General features: G+C 34.5%; 1 protein-coding gene across 1 annotated transcript in view; it reads right to left on the bottom strand.

The window, feature by feature from the left end:
* PLCZ1 (phospholipase C zeta 1) overlaps positions 1-12691 on the bottom strand; it is a 49244-nt gene that overhangs the window by 21002 nt on the left and 15551 nt on the right. Inside the window, exons 4-8 of the mRNA XM_007195058.2 lie at positions 11958-12159; positions 9236-9380; positions 5142-5291; positions 1681-1923; positions 274-421 (exon numbers count right to left, since the gene is read on the bottom strand). Of these exons, the coding sequence (XP_007195120.2) occupies positions 274-421; positions 1681-1923; positions 5142-5291; positions 9236-9380; positions 11958-12159 (888 nt within the window). The remainder of the gene's footprint in view (positions 1-273; positions 422-1680; positions 1924-5141; positions 5292-9235; positions 9381-11957; positions 12160-12691) is intronic.

The raw sequence follows: 12691 nt of genomic DNA, 5'->3' as shown, positions 1-12691 counted from the left end.
TGCTCTCCCATGTAAACTGCTCACCAGAGCCCCTCCCAACAAAGTGTCCAGACTGGACATTCTCAATCAAAATTTCATGACTTAAGTAATGGTTGAGTTCTGTGAAATAAAACTTAATGTGACCTGAGGCATGTAACCCTTTTTAAAATATGTTAAATATGTTGAAATTGTACTAGAATATAGTTTTTGTAAACATCATTGACCAATTTTGACATCTTAAAAGTGAATATAACTTGTTTAAACACTTCATCTATTTGAATCATAAGAATTTACCTCTCAACTTTGAAAGTTTTCGGGCTTGTGACTCCCCAATAGAGTTACTTTCATTAAATTGTTGATAGAGTCTTGAATGGTGAAAACTTCTGAACTTCTCCGCTTTAGTATAAATAACAAGATCAGATAGGGCCGTAGCTATTTTTAACTTTGTGGTGAAAAAAAAAAAGGCAATAATTTCACATTTTTGCACTAATCATTTGAAAAAATTTTTTTTTCAATAAAGAAAATATGCTTTCAAATCAATGATTTTAGTCTTTTCATAAGATTATATCCTCAAAAACTATTTGGATTCGGTCAATGTGAATATGTTCTATTATGATAACATTTAATGCTAATTATGAGACAACCTAAACCTAAAATCCCAATTAATGTAATAAGTATTGAGGATGGCAATTATTTCTATTTCCTTTTTCCCAAAGGTCTTAGTTTAGTTTCATGAATTCTACAAATTCAAGAATTTTAGTCATAAGTAAGTATATTTCCAATGTGATCTAACATTTTGGAATAACTTTTGTTGTATAGTACTGTATTGCTTTTCTATAGCCCAGTATCTATACCCTCTGCACTTCTGTTAGCCCCTTCCAAAGTGTTCTTTTTTTTTTTTGGAAAACACTTCTTGCACATGCTCAATCCATGTGCTTAAGTGTCGGTAACGTGCACTGGGCCTGGCTAACCAGAGCTCTGCATTCCCCACAGTAAGTGGCTCAGGCATGCGTGCAGCTTGGATCATAGCCAATGTACAAAAAGAATCTGCTTGGTCAGTTGAGAGATAGATAGGCCTTCCACTGGATTTGAATCTGAAAGCATGTAAAACTGAAGCTTTGCAAAGGCTTGCACCAGTATAGGAAAAGTAAGGCCAAAGTTGGAGAAAGAAATGTCTGTGGACTTTGCTTGATACACTTCAACCAAGTCATTCCTGAAATTAGAATCCCTTTCCCTAAACTTTTCATTTCTGTGGACCAATTGAATTAATTCACATTTTACTTCAACCAGCTGAATTAGTTTTGCATCCCTTGCAACCGTGTATACCTTCCTTTGTCATGCTAACTTGTATACTTAAAATACTATATAATATAAACAGTGCTTTTCTTGTCTCTGACAGTATGATCTCCTTCAGAGCAGTTACACTATCTTTTGTACACTGCACAGTGTCTAATACATAAGAAGGCATAATATTTGTTGGCTGTAGAGAAAAAAATAATTACAAACAGCTAATACAGGAAGAGATGACTTCTAAAACTTCTTGTCCCCTGCTAGTTTTTTCCAAACAAATTTTATATAATAGACTGAAGTTATTATAAGTAGGAAAAAGATGTTTTCCTCCAAAATGTTTTAAAACTACTCAACAAAAAAATAAGACAACTTTTCAATCACTTGTAAGGCTTTCGCAAAGCCTCATCTCACCTTCTTTTTCTTGAAGAGTGGAATTCCGACTGCCCTTTTTGACTCTGCCTCCTTTTCCAAATCGTCTTGAAAAGCATCCGATGGTTCTGGTCCTTTGGCCTCATTTTCCTCCTCCTCTTGCTCTGCCTCCTCTTCTTCTTCACATTCCTCTACCTGACCATGCTTATCAGAACCTCTCCTTTCACGGGTTTCCCTTAAAGTTCCTATTTTCTTGTTTCTAACTAATATTTTGAATTTTAATGCCTACAGAAACAATTTGAAAGAAAGATACAATTACACATGCACAGGTAAATTTGCACTTGTCATTGTCATCGAGAAGTCTTTCATCATATTTTCAATTTGCCCACAGTAGTAAGATATGTAAAAGCTCCATCTTTTTTCCATATTCCTAAAAACCTAATAGAAACCAGTGATATTATTGTATTGACCAAAATTCACCAAAAAATACACCTGTAATGATTGGGGCTTTCTTTTCTTTTCTATTTCTTCTACATTCCATAAATTATTACTATGCACAAATTTGAAATACATGAAAATTATATATATATAATTTTATATAAATTATTATTATTATTAAAATTATATATATAATTTTATATAAATTATTATTTATATAATTATATATATATATAAATATATATTTTTTCAGTGTTACAGAAGTTAGAATGTTACAACTTCTGGTAGTGAATGCTTCAGGTCATCACTCTCTTATCCAACATTAAAAAGTATTATATGAGATCAGGTATATAAAAATGTCTATTATAGTATTTGACATCTAGTAAAGACTAAATTTAAGCTAAAGATTTATAAATCTTCACATTTCAACTGTATTGCATACGAGCATCATCAACTTAATATCTCCTGCCCATCAAAACTAGGAGCATGGTCAATTTCACCATCTGGGTCACTCATTCTGAATCCAAAGGCTTCTGGTTCCTTTCTTTCACTTACTTATTTCTGCCCTTTCCAAATATTCATTAATTTAACAAACATACTTATTAAGTGCCTGCTACATTGTATATAATGTTGCTGGGATCTGGACTGTGAAGAAAAATTCTTTCCTTTTTTTATTATAATGTTTTTATTTATTTATTTGTTTATTTTTGGCTGTGTTGGGTCTTAGTTGTGACATGCAGGATCATTGTTGCAGCATGCAGGACCTTTGGTTGCGGCGGGTGGGCTTCTTTCTAGCTGTGGCATGAGGACTCCAGAGCGCATGGGCTCTGTAGTTGTGGTGCATGGGCTCCAGAGCACGTGGTCTCTGTAGTTTGTGGCATGCAGTCTCTCTAGTTGAGGCGCGCAAGCTCAGTAGTTGTAGCACGTGGGCTTAGTTGCCCCACGGCATGTGGGATCTTAGTTCCCCAACCAGGGATCAAACCCGTGTCCCCTGCACTGGAAGGCAGATGCTTTACCACTGGACCACCAGTGAAGTCCCTAAAGTTCTTTTCTTCAAGGAGCTTTGATTGCCCTTCTCTTTGTCATCCCCAGGTACCCATTCAAATTATTCCATCCTCTTGGATCTTCTCTCTTTTACTATGACCCTCATGTTACTAATACAGAGTTTACCAAAGTGCACTCTGCAACCGCATGTATCAAAAGCATCACCTGGGGTTCTTGTTAAAAGAACAGATTTCTGCAATCTACTTCAAAATTCGAGAACCAGAATCTTGAATTGTGGGACAGAATCATGTCTCTTTAACAAGTCTCCAGGCAATTCTTTTGTATACTGAGGGCTAAGTGCAGTATGAGAAAATGACTTTATCTCTAATTTCTCATTTACTCATTGGAAAGCATCTCCTTACCTTAGTGTGGAAGCAAAAGCTTTAATGGAAACTATATATCTGAATACTAAAAAATAGATTTATAAATAATAAGAGGAGGAATTCTATTCCTAGAAAACTGAAATTATTATTATAATTTCCTGAATTAGAACATGACTCTTAGATTCAATCTCTGATGATGTGTTTACAGCACCCTGCACAAGTTGTTTAACCTTTCTTTTCTGTCATAATTGAACACATTTAGCCTGTGAGCATTCTTATCAGGTGAAAGAGTCACAGTTTGTCCATTTGTTCAATTTATTTTTGTCTGTCTTAATTCTATCTTGAGTCCTATACTTCTTGTCCTTAGTGTCATAACACTTTCATCTTTAAATTTTCTACTCATCTAAATAAAATAAAGAAAAATGTAAAGGGGGATATTCAAATATTACAAATATATACTATATCTACCAAAATGATGACATGTCAAACTTAAACTATTGGTTGTTAAAAAATACTTTCATTCAAAAAAGAAAAAAGTTCATTTATCACCTAATAAAATTTGGGGTGAGGAGAATGGACCAGCAGAGGAAACTGAAGAGTGGCCAGAGAGGAATGAGGAAAGCCTGAAGAATGTGGTGTTACAGAAGGAAGTGTTTCACGGAAAGGAAGGAGGCATCCATAGCATTGAATGTTGTCAAGGCAACAAGTCAGAGGAAGGCTGAAATAGGTCCATTAGAATTTACTGGTAGGGGGTACTTCTCTGGTGGTCCAGTGGTAAAGAATCCGCCTTTCAGTGCAGCGAACACAGGTTCAATCCCTGGTTGGGAAACTGAGATCCCATATGACACAGGGCAACTAAGCACCACAACTACAGAGCCCACGTGACCTGGAGCCTGCACTCCACAACTAGAGAAGCCCACGCACTGCAATGAAAGATCCCACAAGCCTCAACAAAGATCCCACGTGCTGCAACTAAGACCCGATGCAGCCAAAAAAAAAAAAAAAAAAGATAAAGAAAATAAATATTAAAAAAAAAAGAATTTACTGGTAAGAAAGTGATGAGCACACTGAAATACTTACTTGGTGAACGTGGAAGAGGAAACCTGATTAGGTGGGTTGTGAGGAGACAAGGAAATGAAAATTTGGGTTGAGAAAGGAAATAATAAAATAAAAAGATAGCTGGAGTAGAAATTGCAATCCTGAGGGTAGGGTGTGGGTGCTTTTTTTAAACCAAATACTTAAGTATGCTCAACTGAAAGAGGGTAAGACGCCTGTAGAGACAGGGACATTGAAAAGAGCAGATTAAAAAAGGGGGAACCTGCCACCCAGATGCTGAGGTATTGGGCATGAATTCTATTTACAGCCTAGATCTTTGCCTCTTTCCTAGCCTTTGGCCTGTAAAACATACCAAATTCCTGTGGTCTAATGTTAACTGACTTGAAATTTTGGACACATGGGATATGACACACAATTAAAATGTGAATTTTTAGGTATATCTCTATGTATTCTCTTTATCAAAATGAATTCACCTAAATGCTCACGGGACTATTTCTTAGGAAACACATTGCAAAGATACACCTCTATAAATAATCAAAACTAAGCATTTGTCATTGATCTCTAGCCCAGTTTCATGGGCCAATACAATAATAGCATGTTTTTTTCTTTTTCTTAACCTGCACTTCTCAGACAAAGTGTTACCTCTGGTGAAGGTAATTTGTCTGGAAAATCATCAAGCGTATCAGAAAGCAAGGCGTCTCCAAAAGTAGACTGCAAACTGTCTGCCATCACTTCTTGTTGGGAAGGGGAGCAGTGATTTTCTAAAGAGAGCACCACTGGGTAGTCAGATGTCTAAAAAATTAACCATTACTACAGTTATTAATCAAAACTCCTCAATAACTTTAATGCAATTTATAGAAGCACTTAATTTTAAAACATTTCTAATGTTCAGTACTTTCGCAAAATAATTACGTTTTCTTTAAACTGAAAATAGTTTTGAGTCCGACAAAACAGGGAACATTAAATCTGTATAAAAAGGAAAATTATTACTATTTGTATTAGAAGTATAGGAAAAAAACTGAAGCACCCAACAGTGGGTACTTGTTTAAATAAATTATGGCATATCCTTTAAAAGGAATGATATAACTCTGTCACAAAAGAGGTAGAGCTATATATACTCTACAGAAAGTTATCTATGATCTAGTCTTATGAAGAAAAACAAGTTGCCAAAGAGTAAGATTCTACATTTTTTTTTAAACTGCATATATATGTTTAGATATTTTTAGGAAAAACTTTAACCCTGGTAAGTTAAAAAAAAAGGTTAATTTTCTACTTGTTCAATTTTAAGTTCTATAATCAAAACTCATTGCTTTATAATTAAAAACAAAGATAAAGATATTTCCAATTTTTAATAATAAAGAGTATCTAGTAAGTAAAAGTGACTCTACAAAGATATTTTCTGCCCTTAGTCACCATTGTAACTTTTAAATTTGTCCCAAAATAGTGAACAGCACTCCTTTTGGGATCTTATTCAAAATTATTTTCTTTATTTTGTTTCCACATATAATTATCAGGACACAAAGTTACCAATTTAGAATAACAAGAAAAGGAATTGCAAGGTCTGCTGCATTATTACAGACCTTCGATATATATGGCATATGTTATATACTATATCACATATAATATTATGCCTTATTAATGTATGAGTATATTAATTTCTTATGGCTGTTGTAACAAATTGCCATAAACTTGGTCGCATGAAACAACAGAGATTCATCTTTTCACAATTCTGGAGGCCAAGATTTTGAAATCAGTTTCACTGGTTAAAGTGAAATCAGTTTCACTGGCTAAAATTTCAGCAGCTCTAGGGGAGATCTGTTCTTTGCCTTTTCCAGCTGCTGGTGGTTGCCAACATTCCTTGGCTTGTGGCCGCATCACTCCAATCTCTGCCCCTCATCTTCACATTGCCTCCTCTTCTGTGTGTATTAAATCTCCCTCTACCTCCCACTAATAAGGATACATATGATGGCATTTAGGGCCCACCCAGATAATTCAGGATAATCTCTCATCTCAAGATTCTTAACTTCATCACACCTGCAAAGACCCTTTTTCCAAATAAAGTAACATTTACAAGTTCCAGGAATTAGAACCTAATATCTTTGGGGTTCAGCCTAAAAAATGACCTTCTCATAAATACCCATGTACATATATATTGACTCAGTCTAATATTAAGAGAATAGTGTAAAATTCTTTTCCCAAATATAATAAGTGATTTTGAGACTAGGCAAAGTGAAGGCCTAGCAAATGGATTTCTTGATTAGGCCCTGACTTCACTCACTGGGAAGAACTCATTTTTTTTTTTTTGTCTTCTGTGGTCCTTGTCTCCACCCTCTGGGAAGATCCTCTGGCGTTATCCTCCTTGTTCATATCTAAAGCATGTGCTGAGGAGTTGGCTTTCCTTAAAGCCAAGCCACTTTTGCAGCTTACTTCCTGACCAAGGGTTGTTTTAAGTTTTACCTAACAAGTCAGACTTATGTTTGGTTTTGTTTTTAGCAATACAACTTCCTCAAAAACTTCAATTTCGTATGTTTGTTTCTATTAAGTCACATGTGCCAGTAACTATATCTAAATTTCTTTCCAAGCCACAGTTATCAAGTCTATTTTATTTCATTGTTCTCTCTTCCCCAAAGTAATAGTGACTATATTGAGTAAAAAGTTCAACCTTCAATCTAATCTTTGCTGCAAAACTGTGTCACGTTGTCCAACTGAGAAGTCTCATTGAGTCTGTTGCTCAAAGCCTTTTTTTTATTCCATCGCTTACTCTTTGGAGTCTTAGAAGCTGTAGGGGTTTGTCCATCCTTGCAAGGCATTTTAATTTTAAGATTGTCTCTATTTCCTTTTATTCCCTCAGTTACCCACCCTGAATGAAGTGAGAGAGTTTGCTACTCAAATATTTGGGAAGAGTATTTCAGATGAAGGGAATAGCAAGTGCAAACGCTTTGAGATATGTCTGGAAAAGGGTAAGAGGCCAGAATGGTCACAAGAACAAGGGAGAGGTAAGAGAGGTAATGGAAAACAGGTCATGTAGGGCCTTGGGAGTCAAGGTATGGACCTTAGCTTCTACTTTGAGTGGGATTGAAGGGTTTGAAAAGGGGAATTACATGAATTGACTTACCAAAAAGTCACTCTGGTTGATATATTGAGATGAAACCACAGGGGAGGAGGGAGAGAAGCAGGAACCCTGGATAAGAAGCCATTGTAATAATCCAAGTAATGATGGTAGTTGACCAGTACAGTGACAGTGAGAATGGGGAAAGGGATTAAATTCAGTGTATATTTTGAAAGTAGAGTCAAGAGGATTTGCTGAAGAACTTATTGAGGGGTTAGAGAGAAAAGAAGGGACTGTTAACATTGACAACAATGATTTAGGCCGAACACGTAAAAGTTAACATTAACTGAGATGGGAAAGACCACGGGAAAAGTGGGACTAGGAAAAAGAAGAATATTATCTGGAGCTCAAGTCTAAACATGTTAAGTTAATTATACCTATTAAATACACAAGTGGAAATGTCAAATCGGGAGTTGTCTATATTGGTGTAAAGTTCAAGGGAGAAGTTTGGATAGAGATATAAATTTAGAAATCATCAGAAATTAGTTGTTTAAGAGAATTAATGCCATATATCAAGGTTTTATACTAAGATAAATTTTTAAATAATTTATATTTATTTTGTGAATATTTAGTATTTTAGACTCTATTTCTAATAAATAATGGAGCAATTGATTTAACTGTGTGATTTTAAGTTATGCTTATGTTTATAGATTGACTTATTTAGGAGTACTTTAGGTTTTTCAAATTTGTAAGTTTAATTTATTAGATATACATTAAGTACTCAGTAAGATTTTGTTAATTAAATCTCTTCAATTGCACTATGATTGAAGTACTTAAGAAAGAAATCACATATACAAAGTTTAAAAAAAATAATTTAAAATGTCTGAAGGTACTGAATTAGCCAAGCTTGTCAATGGAATCAAGTATTATTCAGAATTCAGTGACTGTTAAAATCAGCTCAATTTATAGAGGAGGATTTTTAAGCTGAATTAAGAAGCTCTAGAAATATTTAATTCTTTGAATCTGTAACTTAATACATTTAACAATAATTTCAAAATCCAAAGTAAACTTCTAAACATTCTTTTCTGTATAAATAGCTGACATCATAGAAAAAATGCCAAAAGTTGAGATAATACTTTTTTGACATTTGTGTCTTGAAAGTAAAATATTCGAATGTTGGTAAAATGTTTACTATTACATAGGCCAGTATTTCTCAAACTTCTTTGGCCATTAACTCATGGTAAGAAATATAATTTATATATACAATACACACGTGTACACACATACACACACACACATAATATATATTATATAATTAAACAAAAAGTTCCATGAAACTCAAGGGGGGAAAGTATGGGGGGGGGGGCGGGATGAACTGGGAGATTGGGATTGACATATATACACTAATATGTATAAAATAGATAACTAATAAGAACCTGCTGTATACAAAATTTTTTAAATATTTTTTAAAAGTTCCATGAAACCACATGTACCTTACTACCTGAGATTAACTTTGATAAATCTATCTTTAATGATATACTACATGGATTTCACTGCCAACTAATGGATCATAACCCTCAATTGGAAATACCACTGATCTAAACTAAGGCCAAGCATCATAGGATTTTGAAACAAGTAAATTATCTTATGTTTACATAACTGTAATTTAGCAAATATAGGCACGTACTATGAATGCGTATTTGTGTATTGCTCGGATAACAGTTTTAAACAGAAGCTTGCTGGTGAATGTATAACCATGGTATACAACAGGTTCATTTTGTGATCCATCCCAGCAGTCAATTTCCAGACAACGGCATCCTTTCACAAGGGCACTAGTAAAATTTAAACAAAATAAATGGTCATTCCTAGATTATGGATTATACCTTTAACAAAATACTACATGAATTTCATTCCCTACTAATAGATCAAAACCCTCTATAGTTTTGTGGGAAAAAAATTTTTCATGGAGGACAACCTAAATAATACTGATTCTTGCTACATCTCTAGATAGGTTTAATTTTATCCTTAGATCAAGCCAACCTTTACCAAGCTGCTTATTTTAACTACATGGTTTGGTCCCCAGCAAAAATGTTTTGAGTGGATTGCACTGTGTCATGCCAACCCTTTTACTCAGAAGCATGCAAAAGAAAGTTGTCTCTCCCACAGCGGTGGTGTGGAGGGCACTTTTCACTGTCTCACACTGAGTGAAATGAATGAATAATGATGTGGGAACGAATAATGAAAATTTGTCTCTCACTCAGGAAGGAAATTCTCCACTTAAATAAGTTTAAGGGGCTTTTTGTGGATTAAAATATTTAATGCAGTTAATATTAGTTTTCCTGTTTTAAAGAGGAGGAAACTGAGACACAAAAAAGTTATATCTATCATATAATTAACAAATGAGAGAAAGGGAGGAAAGATTAGCACCAGAAACTTAAACATTAATAGGTAAACATTGCATTACACCACCTCTCATAAGTAGAGAAATTTTGAAAGACTTGCATTTTGAGTGTATCTTCCACAAGTGTGTAAGGAAATAGAGGAAGAAATACAATTAAACTTAACTTTAAATTTTCACATGGGTGGAACACTTTCTTGGAATTCAAAAGTAATTTTCTGTATTTCTAAGTCAACCTTTTTAAAATGTGTAGTTTCTCTCTTTAAAAAATCAATGTAATGAGGTATGAATAGAATTTTCTGTAATAAAAGTAGAGCTATGAATGGGGCAATCTTTACAGGATTCTAAATAGATATATTTCTGAGTTTGTGGATTTATGTATTTACTTAGATTTTAAACTGGAGAAGCAATATTAATTTCTAAGTTTGATGTTATCATGGGATTATAAGATATCTTTTCTATGATTTTTGCTAAGTAATATCACCCAATCACATAGCTTTGAATATCACCTATATACCAATGGCTTCCAATCCTATTTTTCCAGTCTGGATACTTCTTCTAAATCCCAGACACATACACTCAACTGACTATCTGACCTAGCCGTTTGATAACTAATTGATATCTCAAACTGAACACAGCCATCACAGAACTTTTGCTTTTGCCTCACAACCTACAATGGCCTCCTCTCTCAGGCTTCACCATCTCTGTCCATAATGTCATCATATCCTAGGTTATCAGGTCCAAAATCCTGATACTCTCTTTCCCTCTTACCTCTCTTCAAATCGCCTGGTAAATCACCTTGTTGGCTCTGCCTCCTTAAAATATTTCAAATTCAGCCCTCTATCTCAGCTGCTGCTTCATGAATTCACCATCTAAATGATCATCATCACCTGACTGCTACAATGTCTTCCCAAAGCATCTTCTACCTCCACTCTTGCACCATCAGTCCTTCCTCCACAGTAAAAAGTAAATCAAATTATGATATTATCCCAAGGAAAGCCCCTCCAATGGCTTCCCAATGCAACTAGAATAAATCCATTCTCCCTACCATGGTCTCTAAGACCCTCATAAATGCATCCTGTCTACCTCCTCAAACTCACCTCCCTTCATTCTCCATTTACTTGTTTCCACCCACACTTGCTGTCTTTCTCTCATGTGAACATGCCAAGCACTGATTATTTCTTCTACTTAGCATGCCCTTCCACTAGACCTGAAACTTCCTCTTTATCATCACTCAGACCACAACTATATCCTCTTGAGAAGCCTTTCCTGACCCTTCAATTAAAGTAACACCCTTCACCCCACAATTACCTTAGTTCATCTTCTCCATATGAATCAGTCCCTGAAAATATCGATTTGTTTATCTGCTTATTAGCTGCCTATTCTCATGAACAAATGAGTGTAGCAACTTTGAAAATCTTGCTCACCACTGTATCTTCAGCTGACTGACTAAACTGAAGCTGAAACTAAACTGGTATTAACAATATGATACATTGTAGAACGCAAAATTAATGGTGCAGCGTAGACTGCCTTTAATCTATGTAAATCGTCTGACGTATAAGTATATATATTATCTATAAATGCCACATTATATAATTTATGTGTTGGTTTTCCTTATAGCACTGAGATATCTGAGAATTAATTTTAAAAATATTATTTTAGAAACCCCGGATGTTCTGATTAGCTAAATAAGATTTTAAAAGTCTTCTTCACATATTTTCCTATACGAAGTATCCAAATTGCTCAGGAAACTTCCGAGGGCCAGTAACTGGGGAGAGGAGGTTGGCAGACAGGATTAGAAGGGAAGTGTATGATAATGATATATTGAATACATTATACAACCACCCAAAGATTGGATATCCAAGGTATGCACTAATCAAAATTCTTCTTCCCTATGTGTTTTTATAACATGCATAGCCTTCTTTTACTGTGAATTATTACCTACTGAGGTAGACACCACCAGGAACTTTCAAACATTTTTAAAATGTAATGGATTTAAAAATTGAAATACCTTACATATCCCCAAAGGTCACTTGGTCCCACTAATTGGTCAGATATCAAGTACGTATTATGTGAACTTGAAATAAAATAATCACTCAGTGGATGAGTCATATCTTGATAAACACTTTCATACTTATTATTAAATAGTAGACATTCAGACGAATCCATGTATCTTGTAAAACCTTCAAATGACATCTGGTGTGCTTGTTTAACTATGAAAATAAATAAAAAGAGTGCAGAAATATCATTAGTAGTATGTAAATTACATCTCACTTTAAAGCTTAGTAGCAGAGTGTGTTTCTAAAATATTCACTTAGAATTAATATTAATACTATTTTTAATGTTTCTTTGGAAACAAATTTTTCTAAGGTTCTTATATTTAGTTCTTTTATATCAACATTCAAGTAGATTATATATTATTTAATCATCTCTGATTTTTAATATTTTAAAAATACATACAAGAAAAGTACATATGTCATAGATCCATTCATTTCCACAAGCTAAACATCTACATAACCAGCACCAAGGTGAAAGAACAGAACAGAGCAGCACCCCGAAGACCGCCTCCTGCTAACTTTCTAGTCTTCCTCCACATCCCTCCACCCGCAACTGTATTCAACGGTCTGGCTTCTAGCAGCATAGATTCCGTTTTCCCTGGTTTTTGTGTTTTATATAAATGGACTCACACAATATGTATTTTTTGTGACCGGTTTATTTTGCTTGACATTGTTTATAAGATTTATT

The sequence above is a fragment of the Balaenoptera acutorostrata genome, chromosome 11 (genome assembly GCF_949987535.1).
Source record: "Balaenoptera acutorostrata chromosome 11, mBalAcu1.1, whole genome shotgun sequence".
Taxonomy (NCBI): domain Eukaryota; kingdom Metazoa; phylum Chordata; class Mammalia; order Artiodactyla; family Balaenopteridae; genus Balaenoptera; species Balaenoptera acutorostrata.
This window is presented reverse-complemented; position numbering and strand designations above follow the sequence as displayed.